Source organism: Candida pseudojiufengensis, assembly GCF_024610245.1.
Source record: "Candida pseudojiufengensis strain CBS 10847 chromosome Unknown scaffold3, whole genome shotgun sequence".
NCBI classification, from domain to species: Eukaryota; Fungi; Ascomycota; class Pichiomycetes; order Serinales; family Debaryomycetaceae; genus Lodderomyces; species Lodderomyces pseudojiufengensis.
In genome coordinates, this window is record NW_026261523.1 from 921,285 (window position 1) to 942,889 (window position 21,605).

Here is a 21,605-nt window from a genome sequence, read left to right on the forward strand (position 1 = left end):
AATAAGCCATTAAAAATCGAACATTGGGTGTAAAAACTGCTACCAAATTTGGTGTAGATCTTTTCTTTCCAATAATAAAATCGGTCTATGCTTTTCCAATTTTGTACTCAACGTGGTGTTCAAGAGTAGATCTAATTGTTGAATATACGTTTTATAAATACTCCAAATAGCACAAGATTCAAGAAATGGCTTGAATTAATTGACTTATCTTGTTAAATAGAATACTAATTGCTAACAAAGAATGCGATTTAGATGATACTGAAGATTTCCTAACATTCCGCTGGTCTGATTTAAGTGTTTTTTAAATAAAGAATGTGTAAGAATAAAAGTAGAAAGTTATGATTAAGTTTTCAACAAGAGAAAGAATAGAGCACAGTGCACCAAAAATTTTACCCATCACAGTTGTTAGTACGGTGCCAATAATTACTGCGACGAAACCGAATGCTTATGCTAAATCATAATGAGAAATAGAGAACTCTAAGGCATTTTGAACTCTCATATTGTACCACTCTTAGTATTATAATTCTTGTTATGATTAGGTGATTCAATTACTTAAATTAGGAAGATTATTGGTTTTGTACTCTAATTACACAAAAACTGTTACTATTGTAGAATCTAAATTTAAACTTTTTCTTTTCACCTAATACCAAACCATCATCAAAAATTTTTAAAAAATTATTCAAATCTTTCTTATTTTTCATATATACAGATGTAAAACATATTAGTTCATATATGATATAATTATAAGTCAGATAGAATTAGACCAAATTAGCATATTATATTGAAGTTGACATTAAAGCTATCAATTAAAGAGGAGAAAGCGGAAGAACATAGGTTCTATTTAACATACTTTACTAAATGAGTTAAACGTCAATCTTATTTATCTTTGTTCAACTCAAATATTCAAACAGAATCAGAATCAAATTCATTCTCAAACAACTTCAGAAATATCAATACCACAAAACCTTAGCTAAGGATCAATCACATCGAGAAAAATGTATACACCAATAGAATATATTTTCACATTAATTTCAATTTTAAATTTGATCACTGCATTTATTATCTATATTATAAACAAAAGACAGGGTATATCAATAAATAGTGGTAAAAATTTTAAAAGTTTTAGAATTTGTATCACAATGTCTTTAATGTTTGGAATGTTTTCAATGTTATTATTATTTAAAAATTTAGAAATTGGTGCAGGTATTGGTGATAATGGTAATAAAATTGATTATTCCAGTTTCAAGAATAATACTACTATTACAACATCAAATATGTAAATATATCTATAAATAAATACGGATTTAAATAATAAAATAGAATTTAATAGGGGATCAAAACTGAAGTATTGATACTAATAAAGTAATTTACATTTAAAAATTTTGGTTAAATTTTTATCTTATTTTAATCAGTTTTAACTCTTTTTTCTTCACTTTCATCTAATCCTTCTAATACATGAGGTACTTTTGGTAATCCAGAACTTGTTGGTTTTACTAATGGTGTTGATAAATCAGAATGAAATTCTTTTATAATTGAATCAACATCATCAATATTTAATTGTCTAACATCACCTAATTTTTTAATTTTATTTGTTACTTCTTTACATTGTTCATCAGTTAAATGTAAATTTAATTGATCAACTCTTGATTTAATAGCATTCCATCCTGTTAATCTATTTGCAAAATGAATATATCTTGTTAAACCAAAATCACTTGGACTTAAAATTTCATAAGTTGATGGATTTGCTAATATAGCTTTAGCATGAATACCAGCTTTATGAGTGAAAGCACAAAATCCAGTAATTGGATTATTAAAAGGAATATTAACTTGAACAGCTTCTGCAACTAAATTTTCTAAATCTCTAATTTTATGAACTTTATATTTTGATAAAACATAATCCCTATCAGCAGCAATCATTCTTGCCATTAATCCACCTAATGGAGTTATACCATTTCTTTCACCAATTCCTAATACACTTACATCAATTAATCTAGCTCCACCTTCTAATGCAGTATAAGCATTTGCAATAGCACAACCAGTATCATTATGGAAATGACATTCAATATCACAATTAACAACTGATTTTAAAGTACGTACTAATTCATAAACTTGTCTTGGATTTGCACAACCAACAGTATCAGCAATACCAACTCTATTTACACCAATTTTATCAACAGTTCTATAAATATTTAATAAATCAACTAAATCACTTCTAAAACTATCTTCACTTGAAAATCTAATTTCAATACCTTTTGATTTAACAAATTCAATAACTTCAATAGCACTTTGAGCAATATAATTCATATCTTTTCCATGACTATATTGTCTTAAAAATTGTGAAGTACCAATAACAACATCAACTCCATCAACTCCAGTTTCAACAGCAACTCTTGCATCATCCATATGACATCTTATATGAGTTAAAATTTTAGATTTTAAACCTAATTTACATATAGCTTCACAATCTTTTCTACTTTGTTCACTTGCAACAGGAGAAGTTAATTCAATATAATCTACTCCAAAATCATCTAATGCTTTTGCGATTTCTATTTTTGTTTCAGTTGAAAAAAATGCATTTGCAAATTGTTCACCTTCTCTTAATGTACTTTCAATTAATTGAAAATTTCCAACATTTGATAAATAATCTGCTGGATTTGGTCCATATGGATTTTGTTGTATTTTATGACTTAAGTTTTCACTTATTTCTTTAAATCCGTTAGACATGGTTCTTTTGTGGTGGTGAAGGTTGTAGTTAATTAATTTTGTTTACTGTAGTGGTAGATTAGTCCAAATTCGAGGAAGTTGATTTATTATCTAATTAAGATCATTTCGGGAAGAGATAGATAATATTTGCGACAATAGGAAAAAATGACAGACTATTTATGAGAAACTCCTTTAACGGTAATTTAAAACGATTGTATAAGCTAGTACAAGCCAAGTCGATCAAGTTTGATTGCATATCATTTTGCTTTAAACTATAGATAGCATTGGTCGAACAAGCAAACATTGTCATCAATGATTAAATGAGCAAACAGTGATCTTGATTTTTTTCCATTCACCCAATGCCTATAAAGTAGCATTATTGAGTCCAATATCTACCAGGAAAAGGTTCTAAATTATAGATGCGTCGACCTAAAGAACGTAATCATAGATTACTTAACTAACGACAATCTAATCTTGTTGAAAGGATGGACATATAATATGTTCGTAAAACTTTTGATAAATTCAAATTCTAGTCAATAAAAGCTATGCTGCAAAACGAGTTAAAATACATCGGTCTAAATCTTATCATAGAATAACTCCGTTCTCTTAAATTGTTCATTCAAATCCCCTACAAGCTATAAATACCAGTGAATATTTCATGAATAATCCATTGAATTACTAATCCAAATTACTAAAACTTCTTTATACTCAATTCAAAAAAGATTTCAAAATATTTAACCACAAAATGTCAGTTCAGTTAACTTATAATAATCTCGGAGATTCAGGTTTAAAAGTATCACCATTAATAATTGGATGTATGGGATATGGAGCACCTGAATGGGCAGGTTGGGTAAAAGATGATGAAGAAGAAATTTTTAAAATTTTAAAGAAATGTTATGATAATCAATTAAGAACTTTTGATACAGCTGATGTTTATTCAAATGGTAAATCTGAAATATTACTTGGTAAATTTTTAAAAAAATATAATATCCCTAGAGATAAAGTTGTTATAATGACAAAATGCTTTTTTGCAATTGATGAGAATAATTATGGATTTAATTCATTAAGATCACCAGATGTATCTCCAGCTGATTTATATAACTCTAAGGGATTATCGAGAAAACATATTTTAGAAGCCGTAAATGGTTCAGTCAGAAGATTAGGAACATATATTGATGTATTGCAAATTCATAGATTAGATCCAACCACACCTAAAAAAGAAATTATGAGAGCTTTGAATGATGTAGTAGAACAAGGATTAACTAGATATATTGGAGCATCATCAATGAAAGCAACTGAATTTGCTCAATTACAATTTATTGCTGAACAAAATGGTTGGTTTAAATTTATAAGTATGCAAAATTATTATAATTTATTATATAGAGAAGAAGAAAGAGAAATGATACCATTTTGTCAAAATAATGATTTGGGTAAAGTAGCAGTTATACCTTGGTCACCTATAGCAAGAGGTGTATTAGCTAGACCATTAGATGTTAAATCTCAAAATAAAAGAGATGAAGAAGATAAAACTTGGCAAATGTTAGGATTAGATAAATTAACTGAATCTGATAAAACAATTTTATTGAGAGTTGAAGAATTATCTAAAAAACATGCAGTAAGTATGGCTGTTGTTGCTACTGCTTGGGTTTTAAGTAAAGGTTGTTATCCAATTGTTGGTATAAGCTCTGAAGAAAGAGCTGATGATATAATCAAAGCAACTACTTTGAAGTTGAGTGACGATGAACTTAAATTTTTGGAGGAACCTTATATTCCAAAGAAATCGTTGTTTTAGATTCAGTGATTGTATATACTAGATAGGAAGACGAATAAACAGTTTTTGAGATTGTTATAACGTCAGTTTAGTATTAGTTTAAAATTTACACAAAAACGTCTCTCAAATTTAAATTAAATCTCGTAAAAAGTATTACTTGTTTTCAATTAATTTATAGTTCTGATATTTATCCTTAAAGTTTGCAACAAACTTTGTTGTATCAACAGCATCGTGAAAATGTCTCAGCAAGCACAACTGAATCCAAAAAGAAAAACGTTTCGACAAAGAAGACGGGGAAAGTCACAACAACAGTCAAACAAACCAAATAATTCTAAACGTAATGACGAACATAAATCATCAACAATTGATTCAACCACATCTAATGGAGAATCAACTCCTGAAGTAGTTGAGCAAAAATTCCAAAATGACTTGGATTATTTATTAACGAATCAAGACCCAGAATCATTACACTCCCATTCTCAATATGAAACGGTTTATGTACCCACTGGTAATTTTACTGAAGTTGCAATTGGCGTACAACATGAAGATGATGAAGATAACAATAACAATAGACAACAACATAGACCTAGAAACCGTAGAAATTTTACAGTTGCTGACGTGATTGATGGATTAGACGACTTAGATTTTTCTGATGATGAAGAAGATGATTTTGTTCATGTTGATGCTGAAATAGTTGAAGAAGAAATTATAATTGAAGATAGTGGCCAAAAGAATAATCGAAATAAAAACAAACCAAATAATGTAGATTTAGATGCTGCATTTCCAAAATATGATGGTAAAAATAAAAGAACCTTCAAGGAAAGAAAATCAGCTCCACCTTCTTCAAGTGAATCAAAATCAAGTTTTAGAAATAAAGCAAAGCAACCTAGAGTTAAAACCAAAGGTTCTAAAGCAATCAATTTTGATCCCACAATCGATGATAAAAATTCGGAAGGTAGAATTGATACGGATAATTCCGAAGATCTAGTCATTCCTTTTGAAATAACAAAGCAAGAAAAAATCAAAGAAGGTCCGCAATTTGATAGACAAAAACAAAGAAGAAGAGAAAGGAGGGAAAGAATTAGATTGAGAAAGCAAGCTGAGTTGGATCTCAAAGCAAGTGACGACTCTTCCAACGGAGATAGAGTTCAATCAAATCCAATTGAATCAAGTAGCGACTCTTCCACTAAGGAAGTAAATAAGGTTGAATCTAAACTGGAAAATAAAGTACGCCCTAGAGGTCCAAAAGTACCAAATCAAGAAAATCAAGAAAATCAAGGTGAAAAAAGCAATTCCACGACAAACGATTCACAAGTTGGACATAAGCATAGTGCCGAAGGAAATAGTATGTATACTTTGAAAAATCTTCTCAGTTTTAAATACTAACTTTATTTTGAGGAAGGAGACCAAGACGGCCCAGAAAACCAAAAAATCATGCTGATAATGAGAGACAACCAAAAGGGCCTGATTCAAAGTAACGATCAACTGCGGAAAAGTCATCTCGAAAAGAAATCAAGCTTGAAGGAGATATTTCCCGAAGTACATCTGTTGAGATATGAACCAACTGAAATGGAAGCAGTAGAAAATAATAAAGTTCACCCTTCAGTGCAATTGTTAAATGAACAACTGAGTAAAACCCAAACAAAAGAAGCAACATCACAACTGTTCCCAAAAGCACCAACCAACTCCGCATCGGATAAGTCTACAAATAGATTTGGAATAACGTTAAAGTCCACTAATACAACAAATAGATTTAATCACTTACCCGAAATTCAACCAATTCGAACTATTATTGGAGTATCCCACTCACAGATCCTTAACTCAGACTTAAGTGATGTCAAAATCAAAACAATATTAAATTCATCATCAACTTCAAAATATGTAAATAATGTTAAAAATTTTATTATTAAATATCAAAATGATCCAAAATTTGAAGAAAATAAAAAGTCATTCATCTTACTCTGCATTAATATAGCACTTTATGAGGCTCAAGGTGTTAATAAAACTCAATCTATTTTCCCATCAGTAGTTGAAATATTTAGCACATATCAAGAATTAAATTTGGAAAATACTAAAACAACAATTACTAAATCTGAAAGAATGAAACATCAAAATCAATTAGATTACTCATTTTTAGGATTTATTGGTTATATTTTGATTTGGGCATATGTTTTACAAATTAATCAAAATCAAGAAGAAGACAATTTTATTAACCAATTTAATTTACAAGATCAAATAAATGTTTCACTTATAAAATCAAAAATTGGTGGATTTCATTTATGGGATAAACTTAATAAGAATAGTTCCATTAATTCAAAAAGATGGAAACATATAATTAAATTTAGAAATACTTTTCCCTATGAAGAAGATCAATTTCTTATCATTTTGAGATTTTTCAAAATCGGTGATATTCCTTGAAAGTACTATATAGGAGCGTAGAAAAATCATAAACGTACGTAGAATATAGCATAATCACAAATGTACGTAGAATAATCATAAACATATATTCTCTCTATATTATTAATCTTGTTGAACTTTTGCGTAATTTGGTGGTCTTAACCTTCTGTTTAAATATTGAACTAACCAAACAGGGAATAAACTGACTAACATAATTAATCCAGTTTGCCAAATATAACTTATTGATGTAATATATTTAAAATCAAAATAATCACCTAGGAATGGAATTGAACCAATATAACATAAGAAAGTTAAAACTATTGTTGCAATCATAATTTTATTCCATTTATTTATCGATAATGCAACCATGAATAATTCATTATAAACTAAACATGAAAATGATAAAGTAACCATAGATTTAAATTTAGATTCTTGTAAAGTTTGTAAAAATTGTGAAATAATTTGAATCACACATCCTTGATATAAACTAATAAATACCCACATAAAGAATGTTTTATATGATAATGATTTTCCTAATGTTAATTCTTTATATAATTCTGGATAAACTTTTGTTAAATGTTCATCAATATCACAATCTAAAGTTAATGAAAATACTGGTGCCATGGTATATAATGTTGAATAACCAACCATTAACCAGCCTTGATATAACGCTATAGGTTCAAATTTAGAACTTATTGAGTATACAGCTTGAGCAACTGAAATTAAAAGTCCACGATGAATGATAAATTGACCTAATTTTGCAGATCTCTTGTATGAATTTCTACCATGCCATAATAATAATTTAGATAAATAACAAAATTGATCAATACTAAAATCTGCAGCTAATGAAGCTTGTTTACCTTCTTTTCCAACAATACCTACACCAACATCGGCCGATTGAATCATACTTACATCATTACCACCATCACCTATACAACAAACTCTTTTACCTGTAATTTGTCTAATATTTATTGCTACATCTGCTTTTTGTTGAGGTGAACAACGACATGCTATAACGGCTGGTAATTTAATAGCTATTTCAAAGAATTCTTTGCTATGATATTTCATATAAGTTCCTAAAGATTCACCATCAATTAATAAACATGTGTTTGTATTGTTTCGAAGATATTCCATTTGATCCATTGCAGAATCAGGATTAATTAACTTTGTGATTTGATGAACATATTGACCTCTCGAAATTAATCTTGCACTGATTGAAACACATTTAGCTGTTTCGACTTTATCACCTGTCAACATCCAAATTTTTATTCCAGCATTTCTCAATAATTCAATAGATGATTTGACATCATGTTGTAACTTATCTTCAACACCTGTCAATCCTAAAAGTTCTAAATCTTTTTCCAAATAATAACTGATAACATTTTGCATAGAATAATCTCGATCTTGCATTGATAATGAAGCTTCTTTATAATTTTCAGTAAAATCTTGAAATGAATTTTCTGATAATGATTTTCTACCAATTACTAAAGTTCTTAAACCTTCTCTTGCCATATTTCCAGTTTCTTCATCTAACCAATCATTAGAATTCACAATAGTTGACATGACTGTATCTGCCCCCTTTTGCATAAACCAAATTTGACGATCTTTGAACTTACTTCTAACTAATATACCCATTCTTTTAATTTCTGAACTGAATGGAAAATTATATAATATTTCAAATTCAAGAATTTCACCAGTACTTAAATGCGTTAATGAAATAGAATGTCTATCACGTTTGAAAAGTTTTAAACCAACAGTTTCACAAAATTTAACAATAGCTATTTCATCAGGTGATGCTGCTTGATATGTTACTTCACTTGGATCTTCTGTATATTCATCATCATAAACAGGTGTTACATTATGACAAATTGCCAAAGTCAACACTAAATCACATACTTTTGCACTTAAATCCTTCTTTTTCAGCGTAAATTGTGGTGAATTGATATAAATGATAAGATTATTAACATATTCACTGACGATATCCAATGTATCACCAGCATAACTAACTGAACCCAAATGTAATTTCTTAAGTTCCATTTCATTTCTTGTTAAAGTACCTGTTTTATCACTCAATAAATATTCCACTCTACCTAAATCTTCAGGTATTGTAGATGTTCTAACAATAGTTCCAGGTATAGCTTCATCATTTTGTATTTGTGATGCATAAACTGATTTTGCTAAATCCAAATTGACTCTCAATGAGACGGGAATTATAGATGAGAATAAAATTAAAAATCTCATTATATCAATATACCATGTTTCACCTAATGGAAACCCATGAGCCAATACCAAAACAACAGAAAGTGCTAAAACAACAGCACACAAAATTTTAGATAGACTGTTTATTTCAATTTCTAGTAATCCTGTTTTAACTCCACTTTTAGTGGTATTCATCAGTTGCCTTGTCTCAAGTCCTGTATATATCACCATACCTATTGCTCCACCGGAAGCTAAGACCGTATTAGCCCATAACGTTTGATCAACTGATAACGGATATGACTCTGCATTTGAAGGAGATGTTGTTCCATTAGCAGTAGGTGGGTTATAAACTAATTGACCATTGAAAGAATGAATTGATTTTGTTGGATTACCTATAACTAATGATACTGAGTTTATTAATTGAGTTAAAGAAGATAAATTTTGTGTTACACTCGGTGCTATTCTTAATTTCCAATCTGTTTCACCATCTAATTGATCTGTTTTAATAAAGACTTCACCTGTTTTTTCAGTTGATTGTAGTAGTACTAAATCTGCAGGAATTCTTACATCTTTATGTAATCTTATTAAATCTCCAACTCTTAAATCTTTCGATGATACTGATTTTGATTCAGGAATTAATCCTGTTGAAATTCTATTTAGTACTTCATATTTTTCGGAATTTTGTTCTGAATCTCTTCTTCTTCTACTTATATCATCACTAGCTTCTTTCAACATAGTCACCATTAATACAAACGCTAATGGTACGATATATGAAGATAGATAACCTATTCTTAATTGTGGGACTATTTGTGAAAGTGCAACTATTAAAAAATATAAATTGAAAAAAAATTTAAATTGTTCATATAATATTAATGGAATAAAAGTTATTGGATTATATTTTGCATTTGAAATTGAATTAGATGGATATATATTATTAGCCCTTTGAAATGTAGTTTTTGCTGAAATATATCTTTCATTACTTAGATTATTTATTCTAAAATCTGAAGCTCCGGATTCTTTTAGTCTGTCTTGATTTAGCTCTCTTTTAGCATTGTTGAACTGTAGGATTAATTTTTTGTAAAATCTTTTAAATTTTGATGAAATTGAATTGCTTGGTAGGGTATTTATTGAAGTGTTCGAGGAATTAATGGAGAACCTACCATCGTTTAATAATGATTCATCTTCTTCTCCAGTAAATACATCTTGATTTGAATGTAAGGTTCGTAACGGTATTCCTGAATTATTACTATTATTACCTATGGAATTGAATGAATTATTTCTACTACTTTTAAACAACAGATCATTAGATTGTAGATGTTGATTATTATCAAATAATTTATTTGTTGCATTATTTAATGCTTTGTCCAAATCTTCGAATAGACTATCATCATAATTTTTACTCGGAGTATATCGTTTTGATGACGATGACATCACTTTTAATTGTGAAGATAGATCTATCTATCCGTTTTATAAATGTGAATATGCTGAATATGTATGCTTGATTTGATCCCATTAACTTAGCGTGTACAAAATCAGTTCTAAATTTGAAGTAAATTGGTTTTGTGATACCAAACATTGTGTCGTAAACTATGAATTAGAAATATGACAAAAGTCGTACAAAAGACAATTTTATTTTACGCAGTTTACAACGCGTTTTCATTTTGCGTTTTCTTTTGCGTTTTCTTAAGTATACAAAAAAAACTTGAGAATTAAATTTGGCAACCAAAAGAAAATATTACTCATTATTATCAATGAAGAAATAAATAAACATATTCTTTGGATTCACTAAGTAAAGAGATTGGGGAAAAGAAGAGTGATATATGATTAAAATTTCAAAATAAAACAATTAAAACAAAAACAAAAGCAAAAACAAAAACAAAACAAAAACAACAACAAAAACAAATACATCAATAAGATTGAATGAAGAAGTAATATGCTAAAATGATTTTAAGAATATCAATTATTTAGTTAAATCCTAAAATTGGTAATTAGAAATTACTCATTCCTTGCCACAATCATTAAATTTATGTTTTGTAAATATTACTCATTTAAACAGTATTAATGTACTATACATCTACATCAAACTTTATATCATGATTAGGAAGGTCAAATTGTGTATTGGTATTCAACATGATAAAGTATAAATAAAACTGGAAATTCTTTTACATCTAAAAATTGAAGATTAGAATAACATTAATTGAGATAGGTTTCATCATAGATATTAAATTTAATTTTATTTGATTCAAGGTATTTCATCTTATTATCATTAATTTTTATAATATAGGAATCTCATTATATCACCATCAAATATCCCAACTTTTTAATTCAGATACAAATTTTTTTTTAATAATGTCAGAAATGATGATGTATACATATGCGTACTATGGAGATGTAAAAGGTTTTAGTTCTTTATTTAATAAAGAGGATTATAAAGATTATGACGAATATGAAGAACATGATTTACTGGTATGTATTTACCATGGAGTTAATCTTAATATTGAATTCTGCGAGTATGCATTAAATAATATTCCTGATTTTCCATCTAGTTGGCCTGGTCCAAGTTTGAACTTACTATTACATTCTAATTTATATGAAAAATATATTGATAGATTTGACAAATATTTGATATATTGTATGGATAAGTTTGAAAATGTTCATATCGATTCAATCAAAGATGAATTATCATTCATTTATTCGATAACAAATAATAAGAAAGATTTTGATAAATTAAATTTAACATATAGATATTATTTCACAGATTATTATATTAAAAATTTTAATGTACCTGATTTTTATGATAGAAATATTACTGAAATTAAAGGTCAAGACTCAGAATTTCGTTTTCATTTAAAACTTTTCAGAAAACAAGAATTTTATGTTTCTAAATTAAAATATCCTGAAGCTGAGGATTATTTTGAATTATTGTTAAATCCTTATTATATAGATCATAAAAATTTAAAAGAATTTATACAAAATAAAGATTGTTATTATAAAGAAGAAAAAAATTATAAAAAGGAAAATATATTAAAAGATACAAGTTTAGCAATTTATTGTTTTAAAAATAATCTTGATATTGATTATTGTATAAGTAGATTTTTGGTTGTTGATTCATCAATTTCTTATGATTTATATTTAAAGAATAAAATATTTTTTAAATGTAATACATTACCAAATTTTGATTCAATAATGTATTTGAAAGATAAAAATATTTATTTATATTATCATTTTATTTATTATTCAATTATTTATGCATATTCATCAAAAGCAAAAGTAAATATTGATAATTTCAATATTGAATTTATTGAATATAATATGTATGAAGGAGCAAGAAAATCTTGTACTATTTATATATTTGATAAAATTAAAGAATTTATAAATAAAGGAATGAAAGTTTATAAATATATTGATTTAAAAAATAATGAATATTAAAAAAATCCAATAGAAATAGATATAAATTCATTAAGTATTAAACCTGAATTTGATTTTTCAATTTATACCAATTATATGGTTAATTAATAATTAAGATATTCAATTTTTTCATTTATATATGTATATAAAGATCTTTAGAATTTAATAGTTTAAAATATTAGTTTATTGATAATAATAATAAATGAATCTTTGCAACAACATTTCTATTTTTTATATTCTTGCAAGACCATATAAAGTTTAGTAAGGTATAATGCAAATCCCAGATATTATTTATTTTGTTGTTCTCTCAACTATGTCTTTCATAAGTGTAGTCAAATTGTAGAATTATAGACTGATAAATCCGATCTCATTTGGTAGTACTTAAGGAGTGGCTGCAAAATAATATTTCATTCCTAAATGAAAATTATCAAAAGCCAATGGGACAGAAATCCTCTAGATAGTTTCTAAGAACCGTCACTTTTTGCTGTGGGTACTATCACAAATTTTTGCATTGACTCATCTCAATGTACTTTGTGGTGAAACATATGTAAGGCCTTATTGTCTTGAAGACTTAAAGTATTTTACGAAATAAATTTAAAATTTAAAAATTGAACAAAAGAAAAAAAAATAAAAATTGATAAGAACCAAAATAATAAAATAAAATAAATTATAATAAAAACACCGACCCTTATTCAACCACGTTTTTTTACAACCGATTCATACACCATTAATCTAAAACACATTTGAAAGACATTCATCTACTTGAAATATAGTTACAAATGCTGCAGACAGATGATGATTCACAAGAATTATTAGCAGTAATAGCTTCATCAGGTTCAAATCATAGTAAAGATAATTTATCAAATTTAAATAAAAATTCAGAAGATGGTGAAAATTTAATAAACCTAGCAAATGTACAAGAATTCAAGACCAAAACAGTGTTTGGTAGGATAAAAGAATTTATAAAAATAAATTTTTTGGGTTATAATAATGAATTTGAAAAATATATATTAAATAATGAACCAAATGATTGTTCATTAATTGCAAAATATTATAAGACAATAGATATAGATTTGAGAAATCAACCCAATTTATCAATAGATTCAGTAACGTTAAGTAGTATACATATCCCACATCCTTTAGTAAGTTTTACAAGAAATGAAGCAAATCAATCAACTGATGAAAATATAACGAAAGAATTACAAGAAAGTCCGATAATTGTTTTCATACATGGTCTTGGAGGACAAATGTCACAATTTGAACCATTAATGGGATTATTATCACAATGTTCTGAAATATTTTCAATCGATCTACCTGGCTTTGGTAATTCTAAAATAGATTTTAATAAAAATAAAAAATATATATCACCTATATCAAAAGAAGATCAAATCAAAATATCATCAAGTATTAAAAAAATGAATTGGGATGATTTTAAAACTGAAAATATAGTCAATATAGTATATGAATTTATAATGCAAAAAATTCCTAAAAATAAAACAATTGTATTAATAGGTCATTCTATGGGTACTCATATATCAATTAAATTAGCTAAAAAACTACCTAATCTGAAAGTAGAAGGATTAATTTTACTATCTCCTCCTGAAATATTAGATGATACAAAACCTACTGTTGAAATAACAAAATCAAGTCGATCACTTACTAAATCATTAGCATTTTTAAAATTTTTTACATATTTTCCATTTTTGTTTGATTATTTTAGAGTTTGGGACAGATTACCTGGATTAAAAAGTCATAGTGTTACTAGACAATTATCTAAAACAAATAATAGATTTTATAATAGTTTAAGACAATTTAGATGGAATTTAGATGTTAATTCTACTATTTCTTTAAGATATGTTAATGGATTTCAAAAAGCAACAACCACTGAATTAATTACTGCAATTAAAAAATTTAATGATAATCCTTTAGATAAACATGTTTATGAGAAAACTTTATTAATATGTGGTTCAAATGATCAATTAACAGGAGTTTCATCAATTTATAAAGCTCATGAATTTTTAACTAAAACTTTCAATAAAAAAGTTTCATCAATAATTGAAGTTAAAGATGTTGGACATTCACTTTTATTAGTTAAACCAGAATTTATAAGTGGAATGATTTTAAATCATATTGAACTGAAATTTCCAGAAAGATTACATTTATCACCTGCTTGGGTATTAAAAATAAAAGCGTTAATTTCTGGAGATAAATGGGGGTTAAAAAATGAATTAAAATGGCTGAATTTAAAACCAATTTCTTCGAATATTACAAGAAATAATGGAAAAGATATTGCTCCATTATTGGGTATGAAAACTTTAAGAGAGGAAGATACTGTACATTCTCCTACAATAGTTGAATCATTATTTTATGATACAAACTCAAATAATACAGATATAAAAGGAAATCTAATAGCTATAATTGACATTTCAGCAGATATTCCACCTTATAGTCCAAAATCATTTAAAACAATAAAATATTATAAGTGTGCTACAGTATCAAAAGTAGTACCAGATCAAAGTTCAATAAGAAGATTTATACAATTAATAGATGATATATTAGTTAATAATATAGTAGAAAATCCTTTAATTGGAGTACATTGTCATTATGGATTTAATAGAACTGGATTTTTAATATGTTGTTATTTAATTGAAAATTTAGGTTGGTCAGTTGAAGAAGCTGTTGAGGGGTTTAAAATAGCTAAATCTCCTGGTATAAAACATCCTCATTTTATAGATGCATTGTATGTTAGATATGATAAATAGACTACTTTTTCAGAATTATTTGAAAATTTGTATTATGGATTTACCGTAGCTTAAGAAATATATACGGCTGAATCAATTCAGTCTTACTAGAGAATTGACTGAAATTCAAGGACTATTTGTAGGCTACTTTAGCACTGAGCAATTGAATACTAGTCTGAAGTGCTTGTCTCGATCTTCTTGACGATATGTTAATGGACCCGTGGTACTGTTCCAAATAAAGTTTTATGGTATTTCTATACATAATAAAATATTTTATAAATCTTACATAAGACATTATACATTGTATTATGTAATGTAATTTAGTATTATATACAGGATTATTATTTATCTATGAAAAACTCATTCTATTTATCAATAACTACAACCACCAACTACTCTTACCTTCTTTGAAGTTTACGTTCTTCATATCACACCCACTTATCGGCTCACCATTGACTTATGAAATTTGGAGAAGCCTTAACAGAAGGTTTAGTATCAGAATGGCAAGATCAATATGTTAATTATAAAGAAGGTAAGAAATTAATTAAAAAAGTTAAAAGATTAAAAGACGAGTATGAATTAAATGATTCAACAACAAATGATTCAAGTAGAGATTCTATAAATAATAATAATGGTACTAACAATGATGATAGAACACCATTGTTAGGACCAATTGATCCTGATATAAATTATACAAGAGATCGAGATCGAGATCGAGATCAAGATCAAACAACAACTACCACCAACAAAAATAATGATATTGTACCACCACCATCAAGTAAATCTTCAGTTAGACGACCGTCAATTTTTAATTATTCAACAAAATCAGATAAAACTGATTATTTTACAGAAAGGAGGAAATTTCAATTATGGTTAGATGAACAATTAAATAAAGTTGATGAATTTTATTCAGATAAAGAAGAAGATGTATATGAAAGATTTTTAATATTACAAGATCAATTATATCAATTAAAAGATCAAAAAGCACAATTAAAAAGACAACAATTACAACATGATGGTAAAAATAATGATACAACAAAACCTAGTGATCATCAAATGGTTGATAAAGTAAGTGATTTAGCTTTTCATACAAAACATTTTTTAAGTGGATTAAATAGATGGGAATTACCTTCATTACCATCAATGAGATTTTTAAAAAATTTCAAAAAACATCCTAAATATGAAGATGATATTTCATTACATATTCAAGATTCTACAGATTTAAATTATGCAGAAAATAGAGTAAGAAATGGTATAGTTGATTTAAGTGATAAATCTCATTCTGATGATCAAACTTCTTATGATTCTGAATCTGAATTTGAAGATTCTTTACAACAACATAATTATCCATCTCGACAGCAACAACCACCTAGACCATCACAAGAGATCCCACAAACAGAAGCACAAATACGAATTAACAAACGAAGAGATTACACCAAGAAGAAACAACATTTTGGAGTACCATATTTATATGCTAAAAAACAATTAAAAACAGCATTATTAGAACATTATAGATCATTATCAATATTAAAATCTTATAAAAATATGAATAGAACAGCATTTAGAAAAATTACAAAAAAATATGATAAAGCAATGAATACTCATATAATGGAATCATTTATGGAAAGAATTGATACAACATCATATTTTTTAACAAGTGATTTATTAAATAAAATTATAAATCAAGTTGAAGAATTATATATTGTATTTTTTGATCCTGAATCAAAAGATAGAAAACAATCCTTGGAAAAATTAAAAACTATTGCATATACTATAAATGCAAATGAAATGAAATCAAATACTTTTTATTCTGAATTTTTCAGTTCTGGATTATTTTTGGGATTTGGTTTACCTTTATTTATTTTAGCGTTATATGTTGCCTTGGATAAAACATTAGGTGGAGAAATGACGGAGGGGAAGTTTTTATTACAAGTTTGGGGTGGATTTTTTTTATTAACTTTAATGTTTTTATTATTTGGTATAAATTTAGCTATATTTGAAAAATATAGAATTAATTATAAATTTATTTTTGAATTTAATATGGCAACTGCATTAAATTATAAACAATATTGGGTTATTCCATGTTTTGCATTTGGTTTATTATCTTTATTAGCATGGTTTAGTTTTAATAATTTTTGGCCCCATAAATTTCCAGGTAGAGATTGGCCATGGATATTTTTTGGTGTTTTATTAGTTATATTTTTATGGCCTGGTAATATATTTTATGGTTCAAGTAGAAGATGGTTACAATTTGCAATTTTAAGATTAATTTTATCAGGTTTATATCCTGTTGAATTTAGAGATTTCTTCTTGGGTGATATTGTATGTTCATTAACTTATACAATGGGTAATTTACCTTTTTTTTTCTGCTTATTTGCGAATCATTGGGTTGGAACATTACCAGGACAAGATGAAAGTAGGAATAAATGTACTTCATCAAGATCACATCTTATGGGATTTTTTAGTGCTTTACCAAGTGTATGGAGATTATTACAATGTATACGACGTTATATGGATACTGGTGATTGGTTTCCTCATTTAGCTAATATGTTAAAATATTCAGTTTCAACTGTTTATTACATGACATTAAGTCTTTATAGAATTGATGGAGTAGTAAGAAATAAAGTTGCATTTATTGTATTTGCATTTATAAATTCAATATATTGTTCAATTTGGGATATTGTTATGGATTGGTCATTATTACAAAGTGGTTCAAAACATTTTTTATTAAGAGATTATTTATTTTATAAAAAACCAATTTATTATTATTTTGCAATGATTATTGATATTATATTAAGATTTCAATGGGTATTTTATGCATTTTTCAATCATCAAATTCAACAAAGTGCTGTTACTTCTTTTTGTGTTGCTACTGCTGAAATTATAAGAAGATTCATATGGATTTTTTTTAGAATGGAAAATGAACATGTTACAAATGTTATATTATTTAGAGCTTCAAAAGAAACTCCATTACCTTATTCTGTATCAGTTAAAACAGAAAAAGCAATTAAAAAATTAGTTGAATTAAGATATGATAATAATCAAAAACCTCAAGAAAGTGATTTTGATCCATCAAGTAATGAAGAAACTGTTGGTTTTACAACTGGTCGTGAAAATTCAAGACAAGAAGAACGACGTAGAAGTTCAATAGATTTAACAAGAATTTCAACAACTTCACAATCAACACCTCAATTACAACAACGTAAAACTTATTTTAAACAAATTACTGATAAATTAAATAGTGCTCATATAAAAGATTTTCAAAGGAGAAAAACGATTGCTCCACATGAAGAAGATAGTGATGATGAAGAAGAAGAATTTGATGATTCAAGTATTAATGTAAGATCTAAAAATTCAAGAAATTCAATGCCATCAGTTAGAGAAGAATAATATTAATTATGTAGTAGTTGTTATAATGATATGCAGAATAATGATTATAGAAACTTTTCTCCAAACTCTATATGTTTTACTAATTTTATTTTTGAAAATATAAAGCTATTACAATTTTATATAACATCGTACTTAATTGAAGTTAGCAACAAAATCTTTTGTGATTTTATGTAATTGTTCTAATTCTTCTTTTGATAATTCACCTTTTTGATTAATGCTATCTAATATATGTTTTTCATTAGCTTCTAAATGTTCAGTAAAAGCTTTTTCAAATTCACCAATTTTATCAACTGGAATATCATCAACGTAACCGTTAACACCAGCAAAAATAACTGGAACTTGTTGAGCAGCAGATAATGGGTTATATTGTTTTTGTTTCAAGATTTGAGTTAATCTTTCACCTCTAGCTAAAGTTTGTTTAGTTGAAGCATCTAAATCTGAACCGAATTGAGCGAAAGCTGCAACTTCTCTATATTGAGCCAAGAACAATTTCAATGAACCAGCAACTTGTTTCATGGCTTTAACTTGAGCAGCTGAACCGACACGAGAAACTGATAAACCAACATTAATAGCTGGTCTAATACCTTTATAGAATAATTCAGCTTCCAAGAAAATTTGACCATCTGTAATTGAAATAACATTAGTTGGAATATAAGCTGAAACATCACCACCTTGGGTTTCAATAATTGGTAAAGCAGTTAATGAACCTCCACCGTTTTTATCAGACATTTTAGCAGCTCTTTCTAATAATCTTGAATGTAAGTAGAAAACATCACCTGGATAAGCTTCTCTTCCTGGTGGTCTTCTTAATAATAATGATAATTGACGATAAGCAACAGCTTGTTTTGATAAATCATCATAGACAATTAAAGCATGTTTACCATTGTCTCTGAACCACTCACCAATAGCAGTGGCAGTGAATGGAGCAATATATTGGGTTGGAGCAGCTTCGGAAGCAGTAGCAGCAACAATGACTGAATATTTAAGAGCATCATGTTGTTCTAAAGTTTGAACTAATTGAGCAACAGTTGATCTTTTTTGACCAACAGCAACATAAACACAATATAATTTTTTCTTTTCATCAGTACCATTATTCCATCTTTTTTGATTTAAAATGGCATCAACAGCAACAGCAGTTTTACCAGTTTGACGATCTCCAATAATCAATTCTCTTTGACCTCTTCCAATTGGAACTAAAGCATCAACAGCTTTTAAACCAGTTTGCATTGGTTCATTAACTGAAGTTCTTGGTAAAATACCTGGAGCTTTAACTTGAGCTCTTGAATGACCAGCAGCTTTAATTGGTCCTTTACCATCAATTGGGTTACCTAAACCATCAACAACTCTTCCCAACATTTCTGGTCCAACTGGAACTGAAACAATTTCACCAGTTCTTTTAACAGTTTCACCTTCTTTGACTAATCTATCTGAATCGAATAAGACTACACCGACTTGGTCAGCTTCTAAATTCAAAGCCATACCTTTGGCACCTGAAGCGAATTCAACTAATTCTTCAGCTTGAATATTGTTTAAACCATAAATACGGGCAATACCATCACTAATTTAATAGTTAGTATACATACTTGTGTTTCAATATATTAAAAACATGTTTTACATTTGTAGTGTGCTCGGCCCAAAAATTTATTATCCAATGAGGTTCAAATAAAAATTATGAGGTACCGACCCATTACAAGAACATGGAATCAATTGAATTGATTTTGATAAATGATGATTACATACCCAACTGATAAAACTTTACCGGTTTCATTTAAGTTTGCTTGGTCTGAAACACCTTTGATTTTGTCTTCTAAAATTGATGAAACTTCAGTTGGAGCAGCTTTAGCTGAAGCAAATCTTTGAGCATTTATTAAAGTTGGACGAGCCTACAATTAGTTAGTATTGGGTCCTTGACATGTGAAGTGTTTGAATTGATTGGTCTGCCTCGATTTAATAAACTTCGCTTTAATTCCCATGCATGGTCCAAATAAAATCATGTACTGATTTAAGATTTAACAAAAAAATTTTTCAACCAATTCGATCTCATTCTTTGATATAATTGACAGTCAATTGATCATGAATTTGGTATTGATTAATCTCCAAATACTTAATCTTTATATTTTTTTTTCAATTCCAACTCCATTTAAATTCTAAATACATACAACTCTTAATGATGATCTAGCAGCAACAGCAGCAGAACGAGCTGCGTTACGTAAAACTGGACGAGCTGACAACATTATATATTCTTATGATCAGTTTTATTTTTTTTTCTATTAAGTTGTTGTTAAAACTGTTATTGGTGAAAATAGAAAAATTTTGTTAGGAATATAAAAATTTCGCTGAAAAAAAAAATTGTTAAACAATTATTTTGTTAGTATTTTTCACTCAATACATTTATTCTATGAACAACCAATAATTTTGTTTCCGTGATTTAACATTTCGCATTAAAAATAATTTATAAAACGACATTAAAATAACGAGAATTTGTCGTGGTTTTAATCGTATCGTAACTACCAAACGTTGCTGCGAAAACACGGTATCTCGACCCCGAATATAACATACGACATTAAAGTTCATTCTCTACACCAATTAAAATTGATCGAACAAATGTTTTGCAACCAAATCTAGAGTACAACACTTACGCTCAAAAAACGGAGGTATATCATCATGAGCTCCATCAAGTATCTAGGGAAACACGTCTTTTAGTATTGATACCACTATCAGCTACTGGACTACGTCGGGACTGGGATATAAATCGGCAGTCTAGTAATAAATTGTAGTTCGTCTTCCCTCTTTAACTTAGACGTCTTCTCTTCAGATGAGACTAAGGTAGAGATTATTCTTGACTTCTAATCCTGTACTCAGGTTAAGCTAGTAATAAGTTTCTCATATAGCTCGACCCCAATGTTAAATTAACATTTTCAGTACATTTATGTGTTAGATGTCATATTTTTAGTTCGAGAAAAAAAATGTAGACAATAATAAAATTTTTCAGAATT

The 21,605-nt window shown here is 27.7% G+C and overlaps 9 protein-coding genes across 9 annotated transcripts; 6 read left to right on the forward strand and 3 right to left on the reverse strand. All coding sequences in view use genetic code 12, as the record gives it.

Moving 5' to 3' along the window:
* Positions 1 to 995: 995 nt before the first annotated feature.
* On the forward strand, positions 996 to 1,280 carry KGF55_000845 (uncharacterized protein; the record flags this gene model as incomplete). The annotated part of the gene is made up of 1 exon (XM_051761158.1): positions 996 to 1,280. The coding sequence occupies one exon, from the start codon at positions 996 to 998 to the stop codon at positions 1,278 to 1,280; it is 285 nt and encodes a 94-aa protein (XP_051616790.1).
* Positions 1,281 to 1,404: 124 nt separating this feature from the next.
* Positions 1,405 to 2,724, reverse strand: LYS21 (homocitrate synthase; the record flags this gene model as incomplete). Its single annotated transcript, XM_051761159.1, has 1 exon — positions 1,405 to 2,724. The coding sequence occupies one exon, from the start codon at positions 2,722 to 2,724 to the stop codon at positions 1,405 to 1,407; it is 1,320 nt and encodes a 439-aa protein (XP_051616791.1).
* Positions 2,725 to 3,448: 724 nt separating this feature from the next.
* LPG20 (aldo-keto reductase superfamily protein) lies at positions 3,449 to 4,495 on the forward strand (the record flags this gene model as incomplete). The annotated part of the gene is made up of 1 exon (XM_051761160.1): positions 3,449 to 4,495. One exon carries the CDS (start codon positions 3,449 to 3,451, stop codon positions 4,493 to 4,495), a length of 1,047 nt encoding a protein of 348 aa, XP_051616792.1.
* Positions 4,496 to 4,711: 216 nt separating this feature from the next.
* Positions 4,712 to 6,892, forward strand: KGF55_000848 (uncharacterized protein; the record flags this gene model as incomplete). The annotated part of the gene is made up of 2 exons (XM_051761161.1): positions 4,712 to 5,819; positions 5,880 to 6,892. 2 exons carry the CDS (start codon positions 4,712 to 4,714, stop codon positions 6,890 to 6,892), a joined length of 2,121 nt encoding a protein of 706 aa, XP_051616793.1.
* Positions 6,893 to 6,994: 102 nt separating this feature from the next.
* On the reverse strand, positions 6,995 to 10,501 carry KGF55_000849 (putative aminophospholipid-translocating P4-type ATPase; the record flags this gene model as incomplete). The annotated part of the gene is made up of 1 exon (XM_051761162.1): positions 6,995 to 10,501. The coding sequence occupies one exon, from the start codon at positions 10,499 to 10,501 to the stop codon at positions 6,995 to 6,997; it is 3,507 nt and encodes a 1,168-aa protein (XP_051616794.1).
* Positions 10,502 to 11,419: 918 nt separating this feature from the next.
* KGF55_000850 (uncharacterized protein) lies at positions 11,420 to 12,499 on the forward strand (the record flags this gene model as incomplete). The annotated part of the gene is made up of 1 exon (XM_051761163.1): positions 11,420 to 12,499. The coding sequence occupies one exon, from the start codon at positions 11,420 to 11,422 to the stop codon at positions 12,497 to 12,499; it is 1,080 nt and encodes a 359-aa protein (XP_051616795.1).
* Positions 12,500 to 13,257: 758 nt separating this feature from the next.
* On the forward strand, positions 13,258 to 15,240 carry KGF55_000851 (triacylglycerol lipase; the record flags this gene model as incomplete). Its single annotated transcript, XM_051761164.1, has 1 exon — positions 13,258 to 15,240. The coding sequence occupies one exon, from the start codon at positions 13,258 to 13,260 to the stop codon at positions 15,238 to 15,240; it is 1,983 nt and encodes a 660-aa protein (XP_051616796.1).
* Positions 15,241 to 15,678: 438 nt separating this feature from the next.
* On the forward strand, positions 15,679 to 18,609 carry SYG1 (Syg1p; the record flags this gene model as incomplete). The annotated part of the gene is made up of 1 exon (XM_051761165.1): positions 15,679 to 18,609. The coding sequence occupies one exon, from the start codon at positions 15,679 to 15,681 to the stop codon at positions 18,607 to 18,609; it is 2,931 nt and encodes a 976-aa protein (XP_051616797.1).
* Positions 18,610 to 18,741: 132 nt separating this feature from the next.
* On the reverse strand, positions 18,742 to 20,843 carry ATP1 (F1F0 ATP synthase subunit alpha; the record flags this gene model as incomplete). The annotated part of the gene is made up of 3 exons (XM_051761166.1): positions 18,742 to 20,167; positions 20,350 to 20,492; positions 20,769 to 20,843. The coding sequence occupies 3 exons, from the start codon at positions 20,841 to 20,843 to the stop codon at positions 18,742 to 18,744; spliced, it is 1,644 nt and encodes a 547-aa protein (XP_051616798.1).
* Between the last annotated feature and the right edge of the window lie 762 nt (positions 20,844 to 21,605).